Source organism: Impatiens glandulifera, chromosome 6 (assembly GCF_907164915.1).
Source record: "Impatiens glandulifera chromosome 6, dImpGla2.1, whole genome shotgun sequence".
NCBI classification, from domain to species: domain Eukaryota; kingdom Viridiplantae; phylum Streptophyta; class Magnoliopsida; order Ericales; family Balsaminaceae; genus Impatiens; species Impatiens glandulifera.
Window position 1 is genome coordinate 78,571 of NC_061867.1, and position 20,766 is coordinate 99,336.

The following is a 20,766-nucleotide window of genomic DNA, read 5'->3' on the forward strand; positions in this document are numbered from 1 at the left end:
CTCTGAGAATTATCCGTTTTATCAGATTGATTCTGATTCCCAAAAGAATCAGCAACAAATTCATTTGAAAAAGTTTGTTTATTTGGGAAATCAGTATGTATTTCATTTTTTGTTCTTATCTCCGTTGACATTCATCTTAACAGAATTATCGAAGGCTATAGTGGAAGAAGGCATACTTGGAGTTTTTCCAGAGTTGACATTGTTGCTCTTGCTCACGAATTCAGGGGTGTCATCCTTTCCTTCTTTAGTTAGAGTATCTTTGTTTTTATGAGACGTAATGGGGTGTGTGCCCTTATTTCTTTAATGTTGCTTATCTGTATCTTGGACTTTTTTTGGGTGAGTGGAGCATGAATTTGATACCTCAATTGTCTGTTTAAGAGAATTGGCCAGGCTTGAGCCAACGGTTGACAAAGAAGAAAGATTCCCTACTACAGAAGCCTTCATGTTTCATGATGTTGATTCAAAGTGGAAAAAGTAGACGGATTCCTAATTAGCGAAGCAATAAACAAGAAATCAGTATATGTAATATTCTGCATAATAATGAATTTCTGCACAATAGAAAATCGAGAATGTTTTCTAATGTCGACCGAGAGTGCGACCACAATTGGCTATAAGTGAGAGAACTGACAAACAACGGCGCTTATCGCGATGCGCGATTAGTACGGTTGAAACCATAGTCGTGCTTGTGAATGATCCAACCGAGGTTTCTGCGGCACTATCGATCGTTTCGTTCGTGGCGATCGTGTTGTTTGTGCCGATCTTGACGTCGATTGTATGTATTGACCGTGTCACTCATGTCGCGGAGATTACAATGAAGTGCGATTCGTATGATTGAAACTCTGGCGGCGCTTGCGAAATAGGGGATTATGCGGATCTATCGATCGTGTCGTTAGTGGCGATCGTGTTGTTCGTGTCGCTCGTGTCGATCATGTTTCAATCAACGAACGATGTTTCTTGTTTTTCTGATGATGCGATTGAATTTATGATTTGTTATTATTTTTGAGTAAAATAATGTGCACGTTCTTGGAGAAGAATTTCAAGAATTTGTCGCCGAAAAATTCTTGCCGAAAATCTCCAGAGATTTTATATCTCCAAAAAAGACTAAAGTTAATTTTTGACTTTGACTTATCTTACTTATGTATATATATTATATATAAATAATATGGATATAATTTTTGCAAAGTTGTTAGAAGTATAATAATGTGCCTATTTTGATAAATGTGTTATAAATAATATTTATATATACAATGATGCTTAATTTTCAAAGTATTCGGATTGTCAGGTCGATAGTTTTGGTTAATTTGAATATATACGTGAGAGTAAATGGATATTTTGGTCGGATTGTGAGTTGACCCGCCCATAAATTTAGAACGGTTAAAAATAAAATTAATAATGTTATAGGTATGTTCGAACTTGCAACTTAACAAAATAAGTACAACTTTTTAACTAACTAAGCTAAATAAAATTTTATATTCTAAATTTAACACCAAATTTGATGAACGTGGGACGTTTTTATATCATTACTCGTACAAATGCACGAGTTACATACTTACATGCTAGTTGGTTATAATTATGATGATCAAATGAAATCAATTGATATTTGAAATGACACGGAAATCAATTGGTATTTATATTATATTATATTATAGTTGATGAATCTTAATTTTTAAAAACAAATGTATTGGTTTATTCAGATTGTAAGAGATAATAACTTGGTCTAATAATATATATTTTGAAACAAATCGTCCTTCAACTTTTAGAAATGTCACCAATGGCCCTTCCGTCAACTTTTTTATTAAACATAATGGCTTAAGCTTAAAATATTTTTTTTATATATTATCTTTAATCTTATTTTTTATCCTAAAGATTATTTGGCTTATGAAGCTAAATAAGCTCATAAAGATTATTATATATAAGCGATTTAATAATTAAAATATAAAAAATAAGATTAAAGATAAAATATAAAAAAAATATTTTAAGCTTAAGCCGTTATGTTTAACCAAAAAGTCGACGGAATGGCCATTAGTGACCTTTCTAAAAGTTGAAGAAGCGATTTGTTTTAAAAATTAATTTGAGGGCTAAAAGTGAGTGATCAGAGTAATTAAAGGGCCACCCAGATAATTTGCCTTAATATATAATCATTGTTTGAAATATATATATATATATATATAATGATGGTCGAGAGCTGTTATATATATATATATATATATATATATATATATATATAAATATATATAATGATGGTCGAGAGCTGTGGTTAATTTGGATATATATGTGAGAGTAAAATGAATATTTAGATCAGATTGTGGGTTGACCCGCCCATAAACTTAAAACGGTTAAAAAGTAAATTAAAAATGCTATAAGTATGTTTCGAACTTGCAACCTAATAAAACAAGTACAACTCTTTAAACAACTAGGCTAATTAGATTTTATATTTTAATGTCAATACCAAATTTGATGAACGCGGGACGTTTTAACAATATAAGTTCAACTTTTTAACTAACTATAATATATATATATATAATTATGTTTAATTTTCAAAATGTCCGGATTGCCGGGTCGAGAGATGTGGTTAATTTAGATTTATATATGAGAGTAAATTAAAAATACTATCACATTTTAATCATAATTTTTTTCGGTTTTTATATCATTTTTCGTACAAATGCACAGGCTAAATGCTAGTTCAGATAGTAATTGGAGTTAGATTTGAATTTTTTTATTTACTTAAAAAATTATTTTAAATATTTTATTGAGATATTAATTTAGATGAAATAATATTTTAGAATATACTTTAAAATATATATATATTAATAAATTTAATAACATTTATTTGTTCAACTACAAAGCAACTCTAGATTCATATGTTTTCAAACCGACAAATATATATAGACTATAAAACCTCTAAATAACTTTTGACTTAATAAGCATGATTTTAGAAATTTAAACAACTTTTTAATTTGTATTATTTTAGTAATTTAAGTGAGATATAAACAATTAATTTAATTAGTTTAGTTAGGTAGATAATGCTGTATACAAATGTTTGAATGGTGTTCATAAAGTGATCAAAATAATTTATCTTCAATCAAATAAATAATATCATTATTATGTATATATATTATATATAAATAATATGGATATAATTTTTGATAAATGTGTTATATTACTTGAAATATGGATAAATTATTTATAAATATAGTTAAATTATGATTATATGAATGTAAAATTAATATAATGTAAATAAATCTTTATTAAATAATTTTAAAAAATATATATATTTGTGATACCAAAATTGTAGGACATGTATTATATATGTTGGGTCAGCTCATTTGGCAGCTGGGCCTAACAAATTAATAAAGCCCATTAGAGCATATTTAATTAAGGAAAAAAAAACACAGCAGTTTTAAATTGGTTTTTCTCTCTCTCTTACAGCAGTTCTTCCTCCATTGAAGCAGCAATTCCTCCATTGAAGCAGCAGGTTCTTCTTCTGATTTCCTTTATCTCTTCTCCATTTGGTTAGCCATCTTTAATGATGATGATAATGTATGTGAATGACAAGCTAGGATGAGGTCAATTGATAACTTTTGTTAGATTACCTCTAGGCTTATATTGAACTACATTGTATACCCATTTGATATAGTGGATGATTTAAGTGGCCGAAGTGTCCCGTGGTTTTTACCTAATTTGGGTTTTCCACGTAAAATCTTGGTGTCCTGCTCTCTGTTTTTGACTGTTTGATGCTCAATTGTTTTGGCTGTCTATTTGATTACACAAAAGGGAAAAAGAATTGTTAGGCCTTGTTGTAGCTTGTTTATTTCTGAATTGCTAAACAAGTGCTATTATTCGATTTCTCCAACAAGTGGTATCAGAGCTGAGTTCGTTTGGTGGTGATTCTTGTATAATTCAAATGGAAGAATCGTTGAGCAGTAATGGAACGATGATCAAACTCACAGCTACCAATTACACAATCTGGAAGTCACGGATGGAGGACTTATTGTGTAATTATGATTATGAAGACACTATTTTGGGTGATAAAGGCAAACCAGAGGCTATGACAGATGGAGATTGGAAGAAGCTGAACAGAAAGGCAGTTGGTAAAATCAGGCAATGGATTGACAACAGTGTGTATCAACATGTGGCTACTGAGGTTAATGCTCATAAAGTGTGGACTATTTTGAGTGAACTGTATGAAAAGAACAACACTCAAAACAGAGCATTTCTATTTAGGAAGCTTTGCTCATTAAAATATCAAGATGAGTCTTCTATGTCTGAGCATCTAAATGCTTTTCAGGGGATTCTAAATGAGTTGGCTGCGATAGGAATGAAATTTGATGATGAGCTTCATGTTATGTGTTTGATTAACTCCCTGCCTGATAGTTGGGAAACACTTGTGGTTTCAATTACCAATTCTGTTCCACAAGGTAAGCTCACTTTGAAAATGATGAAAGAGAGCGTGCTGAATGAAGAGGTTAGAAGAAAAGAACAGGGTTTCTCGACTCCAAGTCAGGTGTTCGTGACTAAGAAAAGGGGTAGAAGTAAAAGTAAAACTCCAAAGAATCGCAGTGGCAGTTCAGACAGGTCACGGGGAACATCTAGCTCGAGAAAAGAGATTACATGTTATCATTGTGGCAAGCCAGGACACAAGAAGTATCAGTGCAGATCTTTGAAGCGGGAACAAAAGGAGAATAAGCAAGATGGAAGTAGTAAGGTTGCAGATGTGGGTGGTAACAACATCGATATTGTTTACGACAATGATAGTATCAACCTTGTTTCTCAAGATACACAATGGGTGGTAGACTCAGGTGCTTCTTATCATGTCACCAATCATTGTGATATATTTTCTTCTTACACTAGTGGACAGTTTGGTTCAGTGACGTTGGGAAACCATGTTACGTGTAAGATTGTTGGAAAAGGAGATGTCTGTTTGGATACTAACACTTCGTGCAAGCTACTTTTGAAGAATGTTCGACATGTTCCTGATATTCGGATGAATTTGATCTCTACTGGTATTCTTGATGATGAGGGCTATCATAGTTACTTTGGTGAAGGAAAATGGAAACTCACTAAGGGATCTTTGGTGATAGCTAAAGGAAAGAAGGTCGGTTCTCTTTATGTGACAGAAACTAAGTCTTACGGGGGAGAAGCAAATGCAGTTAATGATTGTTCAGCACAACTTTGGCATAAGAGACTTGGTCACTTAAGTCAGAATGACATGCAAGTTCTCTCCAAGACAATCGATCTCCAGGGCTTAAAGTCCACAGATTTGAAGACATGCACAGATTGCTTAGTTGGTAAGCAACATAGGGTTTCCTTCAAAAGTTTCTCTCCATCTAGGAAGCCCAATATCCTAGATATGGTTCACACAGACATATGTTTTATGGATTCCTTGACTTTAGGTGGTGCTCATTATTACATCACTTTTATCGATGATTGCTCAAGGAAGGTGTGGGCATATTGCTTGAAGACTAAGGATCAAGCATTAGATTACTTCAAGTTGTTTCATACTGAAGTGGAGAGAGAAACTGGGAAGAAGTTGAAATGTGTTCGTTCGGACAATGGTGGCGAATACAGAGGACCATTTGTGGAATACTGTAAAAGTCATGGGATCAAGCTTTTGAAGACTATGCCAAAAACACCTCAACAGAATGGAGTTGCAGAGAGGATGAACAGGTCTATCAATGAGAGAATTTTGTGTATGTTGTCTCATGCTAAGTTGCCAAAATCCTTTTGGGGAGAAGCAATGAAGACAGCGGTTGATCTGATAAACCTTTCACCCTCAACTCCTTTAGATGGCGACGTTCCAGAAAGAGTTTGGAGAGGTAAAGACGTCTCTTATGATCACTTGAGAGTTTTTGGTTGTAAAGTGTTTGTTCATGTTCCTCGAGATGAGAGAGCTAAGCTTGATAGCAAGACGAGACAGTGTATCTTTATTGGGTATGGTCACGGAGAATTTGGGTACCGATGTTGGGATCCGGTTAACAAGAAACTCATTAGAAGCAGAGATGTGGTGTTCTTTGAAGATCAGACCATTGAAGACTTTGAGAAAAAGGAAAAGCCGAAGTCTACAGAGAATGAATTGCCTAACAATGGTAGGATTCGTACACCAAAATCACAGCCCAATGATGTGGAGAATGCCCAAGTTGAGGTTGATGAGACTCCTTTAGTTGATGCTGAGCCAACAGAGGAAGCTGAACAAGATGATGATAGTTCTCTAGAGCCACCTGATGATCAGTATATTAGAAGATCTAGTAGGCAGCGACAACCTTCTAGTAGGTATCCTCCCAATGAGTATGTGATGTTGACTGACGGGGGAGAACCAGAAACCTATCAAGAAGTATTGTCTCATGAAAACAAGAACAAGTGGTCGGTGGCAATGCAAGAAGAGATAAATTCTTTGCAAGAGAACGAGACTTATGACTTGGTGAAACTTCCAAAAGGAAAGAAGACTTTGAAGAACAAGTGGGTATTCAAGTTGAAGCACCAAGAGAATAGCTCACAACCTCGATATAAAGCTAGACTGGTTGTGAAGGGCTTTGGACAGAAAAAGGGGATTGATTTTGAAGAGATCTTCTCACCGGTTGTGAAGAGGTCATCCATCAGAGTTGTGTTAGCATTGGCTGCTAGTCAAGATTTGGAAATTGAACAACTAGATGTGAAGACTGCATTTCTCCATGGTGACTTGGAGGAAGAGATCTATATGGAACAACCTGAGGGTTTTAAAGTTAAAGGTAAAGAAGATCTTGTCTGCAGGTTGAGGAAAAGCTTGTATGGGCTCAAACAAGCGCCTAGACAATGGTACAGGAAATTTGACTCCTTCATGGAAGTAAATGGGTACAGTAAGACTACTTCTGATCATTGTGTTTTCATCAAGAGATACGGTGTTGATGATTATGTTATTCTTCTGCTCTATGTTGATGATATGCTGATTGTTGGGCAAGATATTGCGAAAATTGAGAAGCTCAAAAGGGATTTGAACAAGTCTTTTGCAATGAAAGATTTGGGTTCAGTGAAGCAGATCCTAGGCATGAAAATCACAAGAGACAAAAAGAACAGAACACTTTGGCTATCACAAGAGAAGTACATTGAGAAGGTACTTGAGAGGTTTTCAATGAAAAATGCAAAACCGGTTTCAGTTCCACTTGCAGGTCATTTCAAGTTAAGTTCTAAACAATGTCCTACAAGTGAGAAAGAGAAAGATGAAATGAAGAATGTACCTTATGCCTCTGCAGTTGGTAGTCTTATGTATGCCATGGTATGTACAAGACCGGACATAGCACACGCAGTTGGTGTTGTTAGTCGGTATCTCTCCAACCCGGGAGAAGAACATTGGTTGGCTGTTAAGTGGATTCTCAGATATCTTTGAGGCTCTTCGAAAGCACGTTTATGCTTCGGAAGTGATACTCCTATTTTGGAAGGCTTTACAGATTCTGATATGGCGGGTGATGTTGATTCAAGAAAATCTCTATCAGGTTTTTTGGTTACCTTTGCAGGCGGTGCTGTTTCGTGGCAGTCAAGGTTACAAAAGTGTGTTGCTTTGTCTACTACAGAAGCTGAGTATATTGCAGCTACTGAGGCATGTAAAGAGGTGTTATGGATGAAGAAGTTCCTACAAGAGTTGGGCCAAAAGCAAGAAAAGTTTACTTTGTTTTGCGACAGTCAAAGTGCCATTCATCTCTCAAAGAATTCAGCTTTTCATTCGAGATCCAAACACATCGACGTGAGATATCATTGGATACGTGATGTGCTTGAGGCAAAAGAGCTGAACTTGGAGAAGATTCATACAAGTGAGAATGGTGCTGATATGTTTACGAAATCCTTGCCTAAGGACAAGTTTGAAGATTGTCGGGAGAGAGCGGGTTTATTGGAGCCCGCGAAGTTGTGTTGACGGGGGAGATTTGTTGGGTCAGCTCATTTGGCAGCTGGGCCTAACAAATTAATAAAGCCCATTAGGGCATATTTAATTAAGGGAAAAAAAACACAACAGTTTTAGATTGGTTTTTCTCTCTCTCTTACAGCAGTTCTTCCTCCATTGAAGCAGCAATTCCTCCATTGAAGCAGCAGGTTCTTCTTCTGATTTCCTTTATCTCTTCTCCATTTGATTAGCCATCTTTAATGATGATGATAATGTATGTGAATGACAAGCTAGGATGAGGTCAATTAATAACTTTTGTTAGATTACCTCTAGGCTTATATTGAACTACATTGTATACCCATTTGATATAGTGGATGATTTAAGTGGCCGAAGTGTCCCGTGGTTTTTACCTAATTTGGGTTTTCCACGTAAAATCTTGGTGTCCTGCTCTCTGTTTTTGATTGTTTGATGCTCAATTGTTTTGGCTGCCTATTTGATTACACAAAAGGGAAAAAGAATTGTTAGGCCTTGTTGTAGCTTGTTTATTCCTGAATTGCTAAACATGTGATATTATTCGATTTCTCCAACAATATATAAGAGAAATGATTAAGTGAGAGAATTTGGTGAGGGAATGATTTGGCATAATCTTCGCTAAAAAAATCAAATAATTTCTCTCTTTTCTCTTACTTTTACATTTTCCAAACAATGAAGGTGATGTCAAGTCATTCCCTCACCAAATTCTCTCTATATCACTCCTCTATATATAAATATGAATCAAATCATTTTTTTAAAACATTTTTAAATATTAAATTTTGAAAAAGAGGAAAAGTGTTGTCAAATATTATTACTATAATACATAAAATTATGGTGGAGTTTTACGGCATACTTACTTACTGTTGTCATGCAATATATAAATATGTATTTATATACTTGTATGCAGAAGCAATAGTTATTATTATACAAGATTAACTATAATTAAATGATAATTATCGGGGCTCCAGCATGGTAATGGTGTACTCATTTGAATTGAATGCAGCAGCTGGCAGCTTGCTTGAAGTGGAATTGCCGCCCTCCGCTAGGTTTCTCTCTGTGAAGAAACCGGGCTGTTTTGGGAAAGGCAATGGAGCGGTGCTCCCCAGCATCAAGACCACAGAGGACATGTTTGGCCTGTCGTCAGGATGTTGTTGGACGCATAAAAGCGCCACATGTATAGCCCGATCCACCTCGAATAGATTGCATGATGATGATGATGATGAGCCACCCTTCACCGATTCCTCCAATAACTCCAATGTCGATTTGTCTTCTTTGTATAACAAAAGCCACGCCTACAAATATAATATATATATATATTAGTCAAATCAAAATCAAAACTACTATAACAACAAGAAAGAAGAAGATTATAGAAGAAATCACATGTCCAAGTAGGTTATGGCTATGGTCAGGATGGGAAAATCCTCTGTTTCTCTTCCCACTCACAATCTCTAGGACCAACACCCCGAAACTAAACACGTCAGATTTTATCGAGAAAATCCCATCCACAGCATACTCTGGAGACATATAACCACTGCAACCAAAACATTGTATTTATTATTATATATATTGTTTAATATTTGTTGGTCAGGTCAGGTCAGATCCAAGTTATATCATACTTACTATGTTCCCACAACTCTCTTTGTGTTGGCTTCAGTCTCGTCTCCTCTGAAACAGCGTGCCATGCCAAAATCCGATATCTTAGGGTTCAAGTTGGCATCCAACAATACGTTACTGGCTTTCAGATCTCTATGGATAATTCTTAATCTAGAATCTTGATGCAGATAAAGAAGTCCTCGGGCAACGCCATTGATTATGTCAAACCGCTTGGGCCAATTCAGTTCCCTTCCAAGGGTTTTGTCTTTCAAACACAATCATTTTTGTTAGCAAAAATTTTTAGGTTGAAAGAAAAAAAAAAAAAAGCAATAAATTTTTACCGAAAATGAAAGAGTCCAAGCTTGTGTTGGACATGTATTCGTAGATCAACATCTTCTCCTCTCCTTCGATACAACATCCCATAAGCTTTACCAGGTTTCTATGTTGCAACCTTGCAATGCACAACACCTCGTTCTTGAACTCCTCAACTCCTTGATTCGACTCCTTTGAAAGCCGTTTAACAGCTATGTCTTGCCCGTCTTCAAGCGTCCCCTGAAGTTGTTTGTGTATTTTTTGTTTATTATTATTATTAATCACACATTAATAATAATCAAAATTTTACCTTATAAACCGTTCCGAATCCACCCTCTCCAAGCTTGTTTCTTTCCGAGAAAGAGCTGGTTGCATTGTCAATGGTAATAAAATTAAACAATTCTACATCCTTCCTTTGAGCACCCTTGCTGTGAAATTGGCTAAAAACTTGTAAAAGTTTTCCTGCTTAAGAGGATCAATTAGCCTTTACACCCAAAAGAGTTTCCTAAACTAGTAGTAGACAGTAGTGTTAATTATTACCTTTCTGGTGCTTCGGACACTTATGATGATGATGTCGTCTCATCATCCTGCTCCTGCTCCTCCTTGTACAGAAGAAGAAGAATATGGTGGTGATGCACATGAGGCTTAGTCCGACGACTGTCAGTCCCACCACAAGTCCGGTTTTTTTCTTGGACCGACGGACAGGAGTTGTTGTCACAGCTATAATATAAAATAAAAACAGGGATTGATTTGATTCTCAAGGAGGAGGGAGAGAGGAAGAGGAAGAAGAAGAATTACCAGTAGTCAACTCAGAGGAGGCCACCCTGATATAGACATCCTGACCATTCTCCGTAAACTTCTTGATATCAATGAGATCCCCAAACCAATGCAAGCACCCGCTTCCTTGGCCGGTTATATTCAGCGTCGCGTACGCCGTACAGTTGCAGTTATTCAAACAATTTCCCTCGCATTCCCTCAGATTCATACTCTCGTTAAACCATGAATTCTGCGTATCCGGCAGCTTTACTCCCGAATACTTGTAAAACCCATCGTCCTCGTCGTTACAATTCAGTTCCACCCTCCTCACGCACCCTTTCGACGCGTCCCCCAACGACCACTCCCTTTCATTCCTCGCCACGAATTTATCCAAGCACTCGCACATGGGAGATATATTCACATCGCAGTTCCCGTTTGGCCCGCAGACGGCGTACGTATCGCACTTTTCCACCGGCCCGCTTAGATACAACACCCATCCCCTTCCCTCCACCCAGGTCCATCTCTGCACGTACCCGTTGGCGTTTATGATAAATCTGGAGATGACCGATTTGTTTAGCAGTTGGTAAGAATAGTAAATCTCTTCTTCGGATAGAACAAAATCGAATTTGTAAATACTGTTCCTGTTCAAACTAGGGTTTCCGCTGAATCGTTGCCCGTTCCACGGACCTGACCTGAACCATGGAACGGAGGCGTTGCTTCCCCAAAACTGCGGATACCCACGAATATCAAGCCAATAGGTGAAAGGGCCAATGGATGGGTCGTCGATGTTTTTCCAGGAGGATAAGTACCAATCCTTGCCGGTGACTAAATTCCTTCCTAGTTTCATTCCTGGAAGAAGGGTATCGGACGGATAATCGAAGCTCTGCCATAGGAAGCTGGGCGAGTCATCAGCATCATCTCGGACGACGAGGTTTCCGGAATCGAGGAGTTGGGCGATTGGGTTTTTGGCGCCGGTGGTGTTTGTGGACCAGATGAGAGCATCGGAGCTGTTGAGAAGGAGGAGAGTGCCTGGAGAAGAAATGGTGAGGGTTGACGGGACGGTAAGTGGAGTATCTCTGTTTGCGACCCAGACCACGGTTCTGGGGGATAGATTATTGTACCAGATGCCGAGATAGCGGTTGGCGGTACTGTTTTGTCCTGAAGTGAAGAAACCCAAAGCGAAGGTTCCACCGGTTGAGATTAAGGTGTCGTTGTCACGGAGGATTTGGGTGGCGGTTATGGTGTCTGCTGCTAGTGTTATTATGGACAAGTGAAAGAATATTATAAGGAGAAGGAGAAGACATGACATTGATTTCTTCATGCTCGTTCTTCTCTTTCTCTTCCTCTCCTTAATTAATTAGGAATATTGATATGTATTGCCATTAAATTTATAGCCAGTGTAACTAAGTGTAACTTATTTGATCCAAGTTTAAATTTGTTTTGTAATATGGGACCGTTGGACTTTTTGGCCATTTTTGAGAAATTTGTGGACGATCCCAACAAATCAATTCATGCATACTTTTTTACTAGTCCAACTCTCCTCTTCTTCATTTTTACTCTTTTATAATATTGAAAATAAGATTTAGAGACTTTGAATGTAGCACCACCTCCTTCTCTTTGGAAATTTGACGAAATGACACTAAAGATGGAAGTATTTGCATCCATGGTCACCTGATAATTTAAATTGATCTGGTGACCACTTTATTTTTTTTGAACGAAAATACCTTCTTCGCGTCGTGTGAAAGGACTTCGCGTTTAGCGAAGTGAATTTGGGTTTTGTATAAAATACTCAAATTTTTTCATTTCATTTCTCTCTCTACTCTTGTTCTTTATTTGACGGCGGCGGCGACTGCTACGGCGGCGGCGGCGGAACATATCATACAGATAAGAAACTATAACCCTAAATCGATTTATGTTCATCATACAGATTTATGTTCTTATTTCCATGATCTTCATTTCAAATCCTAACCCTAACCCTAAATCGATTTATGTTCATGTTTCCATTTTCTTCATTTCAAAACTCTAAATCAATTTATGTTCTTTATCTTCAATTTAAACTCTAACCCTAACTCTAAATCGATTTATCTTAATTTCAAAACTCTAAATCAATTTATGTTTATCTTCAAAATCGATTTAAGTTGTTCATATTGGTTTATATTTTGTTCATCTTATTGTTCATATTGGTTTTACTATTCATTGTTCATATTGTCGATGATGATATTTGTAGATAATCTCGTCGATGATCATATGGGTTCCGTTTCAGGGAAAATTCACTTTTCGCGTTACGCGAAGCGACACAGAGTTGTACTTAGATTTGTGTATAACATCAAATTCGATTCCTATTGTTTTTCAGCTGAATGAAGGCTGCTTTTGTTGCTTCTATTGTGTATTAGAAATTTGGAATGAGTAGTTGTTGTCATCAACATTCCTTAGTTGAATTGCCATGTCATTTGACAGTTGTACTTCCATGTCATCAAATTATTGCCAATCATAATCAGAAATGTACACTCTCTCAAATACAACTTGAGATCCTCTACTACCAAGTTAATATGTTCCCATGTTCCCCTCTCACAAGGTGAGGGGTAATATGGTAAATAAATAAAAAGTTTTTTATTTATTTACCATATTACCCCTCACCTTGTGAGAGGGGAACATGGGAACACATTAACTTGGTAGCAGAGGATCCTCCTTCCTCAAGTACACCTTAAACTCAAAAGGAACCCACTTCTTATAAACTTCAAATGATCTTTCATGATGGAGTTTCATCTAATTTTGTGGGTTGTTATATGTGTTGCTTTATGTTCCATTCCATGTTTTGTACCTCTTTTGTGTTTATTTGAATAAAAAAGCATGTTCTTAGCAAAAAATAAACTCGAAAGGATAATTATGGCGAGTCTCAAGCAAGCCTATAAAGAATCCCCATTATGATTTAATCCCACACATAATGATACAAGTAAGTTTTTAACAAGCTTATTAGCACCAAAATAATTAGCTTAGCGAAATAAGCTAAATCAAATTAATCCTACAACCCATAATGTCATACTCTTCAAATAATCATTTTTTGCTTGATTTCCTTTTCAAATCGAACATTACAATCTCATTTATGTAGCGAGTGCGTATGATTTGTATAGTGTGAATATTTTTGCATGTTGTTTTGTAATTTTATAATTTTAACTAGAATTCATTGGGTGGTTCTTTATCCTCATTTGGTATGTTGCTTAAACGATTATTTTATATACAAATCTGAAATAAGTTACGTAAAAATAAAAAACTCATCTTCTCGGGACTATAAGACAATATGTGAGTGTGTATGTTTTGGGTAAATGGGCAAGAGTTGGCTTGGATGTTAAGGTGAAAAAAGCTAGAGAAAGTGAAGAAGGGGGTATTGGCCAAAGAAGAAAAAAGAAACATTGAAAAAAAACTTGCTTTTATAAAGGCTCTTCTATCCATGCCAATGGATATCTATTTACCCAATATGAGGTTATGTTTGGTTAGATTGCTTTCCTTTATGCTTTCTTTTCCTCAATTCCAATCATCAGACAAAGACTAAGGAGGACTATTTAAATCACAAAACAACATATCAATAAATCAAACATTCTATTGAATAATTCACTATTCAATTGTTTTAATATATAATGGAATATATCAAAAAATTTCAATGCCCATGTTCTCAACATATGGGGGGCTTCATTTAAAAAATATATATATATACATAAGGTAACACATGAGGATTACATAAGAGTTTCAAATTTGAACGAAAACCAGGTTTTAACATAGTATAGAAAAGTGTCGTAGGTATATTAAATTTGACAGTAAATGCATGTAAGAAATTGGGATATATTTGGAATGGAACCAGTTTCGTTTATTAAACTGGTTCTTGATGAGGAGTTGTTACTGTAGGTCTAGGCGGTGGCATTGCTCCAGTTGCTATTGCAGGTCCAAGTGCTATAGTAAATTGCAGACTCCTTCACTGCCCAACTTGTATCATAAACGCAACTTCACTTGCTGCAAGTGCTTTTGTTGCTTCCTGTTTTTCGGAAAAGTAAAAACAAGATTCATGACGTTAAAGATAGTGACTTTTAACAAACGGAAAGTTCAAAAGGGTTTTGATCCCATTCATAACAAATGTTAAAGATTCGGTTTTTACAGCCGCCATTAATGAATGCATCAAGTTCAGGGTAGAGGTTGATTGATATCTGATATGGGTTTCGCGAAACGTGAAGGCCTTCGCCAAACGGGAAGGCCCTTCGCGAAACGTGAAGCCCTTCGCGAAACGTGAAGCCCTTCGCGAAACGTGAAGCCCTTCGCGAAACGTGAATCCCTTCGCGAAATGTGAAGCCCTTCGAGAAACGTGAAGTCGCGAAAATCAAATGAATCTTCTCTGAAACGGAACCGAATTAGAGCATCATCAATTTTATCATCGACAAAATGAACAACCACGATGAACAACCAAGATGAACATAAGAAAATCTCATGGTTTAGAGTTTGAAGATGAAAATAAGAACATAAATCGATCCAATCACCTGATATTAAAACGGGTTTTCGTCGTCGATCTGTATAATATGTTCGTTTAGGGTTCCGCCCAAAGCTATCAAAATCTCGAGTTTACTCTTAAAATCTTACGATTTTACGATTTCATAGTAGGCTAACGATTCTGATTTTAAGTAAACTCTTAAATATGTAAACTCTTACGATTTTTAAATTTACGATAATAAGATTTTACGAGTTTATAAATAATTTTGATTTTACGATTCTATACAATTTTACTTAAAAAAAATAATTTTATATTTAAAAAAATAAAAAATAAAGTTATTATTTATTTAAATAAATAAATTAATATAATTAATTTTGTAAGTATAATTTTTTATATTGTTATTTACTTATTATGATTTTTTAATTAATTTTATATTAAAATATATAATTATTTTAAATTGGCTAAATATAAAATACTTAATTATATATATATATATATATATAATAATATATAACTATTCTTTTTTCGAATTAAACTTTTACGATTTTATGTAAACTCTAGATTTTACGAGTTTATAACTGGATAACGATTCTATGTAAACTCTCGATTTTGACAGCTTTGGTTCCGCCGCCGTGGTTCCGCCGCCGTCGTCGCGAGAAGAGAGAAAAGAGGGAAGAGAGAGAAAGAAAATAACGAAATGAAAAAAATTGAGTATTTATATAAAAAAAAATTCCTTCGCGTTACGCAAAAAATGTATTTTTGTCAAAAAAAAATAAAGTGATCACCAGATCAATAAAAATTATCAGGTGACCACGGATGCAAATATTTCAATCATTAGGGTCATTTCGTCAAATTTCTCCAATTGTTCCCTAACAAACCTAATATATATATATATATATATATATATATATATATATATATAACCCTTTGAAATTTTCAATATTTATTGTTATTACTAACTTCTTTGTTGTTACTATATTATAATAGCAAGGTAGCTCAAAGTTTAACCCATTATGTTTTTTTGGTATCAAACTAGGCCTATTATACAAATAAAATTATAAAATACAAGTGTGATCCAAATAACTAAAATCAGACGTTACAGTAGATATTTGGTAGTCAATTTATGGATGCCGTTAGTCATAGTTCTAGCTACATACAATCATCTATAATATATATATATATATATATATATATATATATATATATATATATATATTTATATTTATATTTATTAGTAGTATATTTTTCTTCTTACTGTTATAATAAAGTTGGATATTATTTATTTTGGTGGTCCAGGAGATTCTTCTAGAAGAACAAACAGGTGCCATAAGATTTTCTTTAGTCAACCGTGCGTCTACATCATATGCAATGCCCCTTTTTCAAAGAAATCCCTTTGTAAATTATATTGCTAATAATTTAATAATAAAACAAATTAGCTGGCTTTGAATTTTTCTTTTTCAAATAAATAAAGAAAAAACAAGACTTTAATTAGTTCCAAAACGCATGAGGAAATGTCAGAAAAAGTCATTTGTCTGTCTTATTATTACATTCATTGTTGGGGCTGGGTATTAAAGCCCAAGAAAAATGGTTCCGGAGGGGACGGCTGAAGAAATAATCTACCCTCCTCCGATCTTACAGCCCACCAGCATTAATTAATTAATATATTTATTTATTTTGTTAGGAAGAAAAGAAAAAATTATAAAACAAAAAAAATTGAATATGAATAGACAGTCTTGCCCTTGGTGTGGACCTTCGTGGAAAGGCAGTCGTCGAATGGGGGTTGAGCCCTCATTCTTCCTCTCGTCTGCGTGTATCTTCTTAGCTGTCTGTCTGTCTGTCTTCTACCGTGGGGGCTATCTTTCTCCGAAGCTCCCTTTCTTTCTCATCTCTCTCCCCACTCCCATAGTATTTATTCTATCATACCATCCATCCATCTATCTATCTATTAGACTATTAACCAAAGAAATCATCCATCTATCATCTAGGTACGTAGCTATTTAATTACTACCCTAGATCGATCTCTCTCTCTCTCTCTGATCAGTAAGTAAATCAAATGGCCGGCGGTCAGAATGAGTCACCGTGCTGCTTCCAAGACTCTTTGCCTCTGATGGCCGATAAGTTAGGCGGAGAAGGCCTAATCGGAGAGCTCTGCAAGGGATTCCGCTTACTAATGGACGGAGAAAAAGGAGTTATCACTTTCGATAGCCTAAAGAGGAATGCGGCCTTAATGGGGCTCCAGGAGTTGACGGACGAAGATCTCCGAAGCATGATCACAGAAGGAGACTGCGATGGCGATGGAGCGCTGACCCAGATGGAATTCTGCGTTTTAATGTTCAGATTAAGCCCCGATCTTATGGAACAGTCGGACCTCTTCTTGGACGAAACTTTACAACAGAACCACGAACACCACTTGTTTAAACATTATTAACCCATTATTATTATTATTTTACTAAAATATTGTAATCCATCTATATTTATCTTCAAAATTCTTGATTCATTGCAAAAATAATTAATTAATATATCATTTTCAAACAATCATAATAATAATAATAGGACTGTAAATTTCAATCCTCTCATTTGCACAAAAACAATTAATCTCGGATACGTCTTTCTAAATAATGTTCATCATTGTTAGTGTTGATTAATATGTTATTTTTTTTAACTTTCTTTTCTTTCCAATTCAACAAAAAATTTCATCAACTTAAACATTTTGGCCTTCAATTCGAATTAGCAAAAGCAATGTCTCCTTGCATAATATGGATTCCAAACATTCATGATCTGGATGTGAATGAGTCGAATTACTTATTCCACGTATTGCTTGACGTAAAACAGATAGTGGATTTGTTTCTGTCTTTTGTTGAATCTTTTTCATGGCTCGATAGATAATTTGATAAGCCAATGATTTTTGACCGTTAAGAGATAGCCCTGGGGCTATTTCCAACTAGCCAATTAAGAATTCTCAGATGTACTAGTCCTAGCAGTGCAGCAGTCATCGATTCTCCCTATTGACATTCTTTTAGGTTTACATAATTGATGTTAGGAGCAAATCTTCGATTGATTATTTTGATCTTGGTGAACAACCAATGAGTTTGTATAGTTGTTTCCTTTAATAAAGTTATCAAATTTTTTACCCTATTTCAAACTACATATATTTAAACTTACACACAATCTCATTTTTTCCCTTTGATTTCAAAACTTTGTGGTTGTCACATTTAATCTCTTTAATCCAAATCATCATGAAGAAAAAAATTGTTTTGACATCCATTTGTTGAAGATGAAGATTTTATTTCACAACCAAACTTAAAATAGTTCTAATTGTCATCAATTTGACCATTGGAGAGAATATCTCATTGTAGTCAATACATTCTTTCGGTTAGAATCTTTTCACAACCAACATTGTTTTGTATCTCATGTTTTATCATTTATCATTTTCTTCTTTAATATTGAATATTCATTTGTTGTGAAGTGTTTTATTTCTCTTTGGTAATTCGACGTGAGTTCATCTCATCTTTTATCACAGACTTTCACTTAACAGATTAATCAAATTGTATTGTTTTCTCATAACATTCAAGTTCGTCTCTAGATGTCAACAATATATAGTTCAGAGATGTGGAACACCTCTTGACTGATTTCGATTTCTTGACGATCTTCTCAACTGTATAATCAGTGTTTACTAATTTGTCTTTGGGGTCACGTTTTCAACGATTTTTTTCAATAATACACTGGTCTGTTAGGATTTGGATTCTCCAAATCTGACTTTTTTGAAAAATCTATAAGAACGCAAAAAAAGAAGAACACAACATGACACAAATTTATAGTGGTTCACTCAAATTAGCTACGCTCACTTCAGCCACTACCAAATTTCAATATTAATAATAAGAAAAAATAAATACCGAGTTTATGTCCCACACTTTATTTCTCTATAATTTTGTTTAGCTAATGTAACTCTTAATAATAAAATATTTATAGGGTAAATATTTAAGTAATTAAACCTAAATAATTTTTGGTCAGGTAAATTCCAAAGCCAAATACAAACTCAATAAACTCTAATTAATTATTATATAGTTTATTATAAATGTAAACTTCATAACTCATCAATCTCCCATTTGAAGTCTAACTTCATCATCTCTTGAAGGTAGCGGCTCTCCATCCGATGTTTTAACGAAAAAGACTAAACTGAAGTTGCACTCGTTTGTCACATCTTTCGTTAGCATATTAATTGAATTCTCACTCCCGAAAATCTTCTCAAAAACTAACATTTTATCTTTTAAATTAAGTTGATCGGTGAAATGATAATGAACATGTATATGCTTCGTTTTGTCATGATAAACATGATTCTTTGTCAAATGAATGATACTCTGACACTCTGAATGTCGTAACACACTTCTCTCGTAGTCTTGACCAAATTCTCGCAAAAAAAATTACACATCATTTCCTTAACGACCTCTATTACATCAACCTCCTCTTCTCATAACTAAAAATAAGCATAAGAAACTAATTTGTAATAATTATTAATTTATTATAAAATTATTATTAAGGGAAATGCTAAAAATAGTTGTTATTTGGGACGCAATTATTTTTGATAAATTCAAAATGAAACATATAATTATATGATTTCAATAAATAATAGGTGAACTTATTTATATATATATATATATATATATATTATTATAAGTAGTAGAGACGAAGAATATGGGAATGTATCCGTAATTGGCTCGCTGACCGCTGTGACGTTAGACTAGACCAGGTCCAGAATGAATAAAGCAACCACAAAAAAGAAAAAAGAAAAATAGCGCAGATCCAATCCTATAGAGAGCCGCTGCTGCTGCTTCTTCTTCTTTTTCCTCCCTTGAGTTTAACGATCAGAGTACTTACTTGAACCCAATTTACTATTACAGACAGAGACAGACTAGAATTCCAATTATCTCCAAATATATAAATATTTTCCATTCGATCGCATTCCGAATCCCTGATGATCTCTAACTAATAATAATTAATACTTATTTCTGCAGCAGAAATGGCCGGTCGCGGCAAAGCGTTGGGATCCGCAGCTTCTAAGAAGGCGCAATCCAGAAGTAGTAAGGCCGGATTACAATTTCCTGTTGGTCGTATTGCTAGGTTTTTGAAGGCCGGTAAGTATGCAGAGCGAGTTGGTGCCGGATCCCCAGTTTATCTTGCTGCAGTTCTCGAGTATTTGGCTGCCGAGGTACTAACTAGTATTTCTTTTCTTCTCTTACTTATTCGAAAGCCTGTGTTTTTAGGGTTTGACCCTCTCTCTCTCTCTCTCTCTCTCTCTCAACAGGTTCTTGAATTGGCCGGAAACGCTGCCAGAGATAACAAAAAGACCAGGATTGTTCCACGACACATTCAACTTGCTGTAAGAAACGATGAAGAACTCAGTAAGCTCCTTGGCGATGTCACAATCGCTAACGGCGGTGTCATGCCTAACATTCACAATCTTCTTCTCCCAAAGAAGGCCGGCGGCTCATCAAAGGCTGCTGCTGCTGCCGCGGATGACGAGTAGTAATCAATCCATTCATGAAGGGTTGGTTGTATTTTGCAGAGAAAATTATATATATCATCCTGGCCACCACCATGTTACTGATTCTATTACTGTTTTATGTTTCTCTTTCCTTAATTAGCTGTTATCTGAAATATTAGAAATAGAATTGTCCACTTTCAACCTCAACTAATGTTTTGCTGTTGTTAGCTGTGAATAATAGAAATAAAATTGTTAGTTAAACATTCA

The 20,766-nt window shown here is 35.1% G+C and overlaps 3 protein-coding genes across 5 annotated transcripts; 2 read left to right on the forward strand and 1 right to left on the reverse strand.

The window, feature by feature from the left end:
• Positions 1-8,678: 8,678 nt before the first annotated feature.
• Positions 8,679-11,898, reverse strand: LOC124941348 (G-type lectin S-receptor-like serine/threonine-protein kinase At4g27290). The gene is made up of 7 exons (XM_047481657.1): positions 10,586-11,898; positions 10,328-10,507; positions 10,098-10,249; positions 9,817-10,027; positions 9,503-9,740; positions 9,263-9,413; positions 8,679-9,174 (listed from the first exon to the last, which is right to left on the reverse strand). The coding sequence occupies exons 1-7, from the start codon at positions 11,862-11,864 to the stop codon at positions 8,836-8,838; spliced, it is 2,550 nt and encodes an 849-aa protein (XP_047337613.1). The 5' UTR covers positions 11,865-11,898; the 3' UTR covers positions 8,679-8,835.
• Positions 11,899-16,856: 4,958 nt separating this feature from the next.
• Positions 16,857-17,585, forward strand: LOC124942527 (calcium-binding protein KRP1-like). Its single transcript, XM_047483048.1, has one exon. It carries the CDS (start codon positions 17,071-17,073, stop codon positions 17,443-17,445), a length of 375 nt encoding a protein of 124 aa, XP_047339004.1. The 5' UTR covers positions 16,857-17,070; the 3' UTR covers positions 17,446-17,585.
• Positions 17,586-19,721: 2,136 nt separating this feature from the next.
• On the forward strand, positions 19,722-20,706 carry LOC124944058 (probable histone H2A.3). Of its 3 annotated transcripts, none has more exons than XM_047484515.1 (3): positions 19,722-19,884; positions 20,030-20,223; positions 20,320-20,706. In XM_047484515.1, the coding sequence occupies exons 2-3, from the start codon at positions 20,035-20,037 to the stop codon at positions 20,539-20,541; spliced, it is 411 nt and encodes a 136-aa protein (XP_047340471.1). In that variant the 5' UTR covers positions 19,722-19,884; positions 20,030-20,034; the 3' UTR covers positions 20,542-20,706. The 3 variants fall into 3 exon arrangements, with proteins under 3 accessions (XP_047340471.1, XP_047340473.1, XP_047340472.1); XM_047484517.1 differs by having other exon boundaries at positions 19,750-19,884; positions 20,033-20,223; XM_047484516.1 differs by lacking the exon at positions 19,722-19,884 and having other exon boundaries at positions 19,975-20,223.
• Positions 20,707-20,766: the final 60 nt, after the last annotated feature.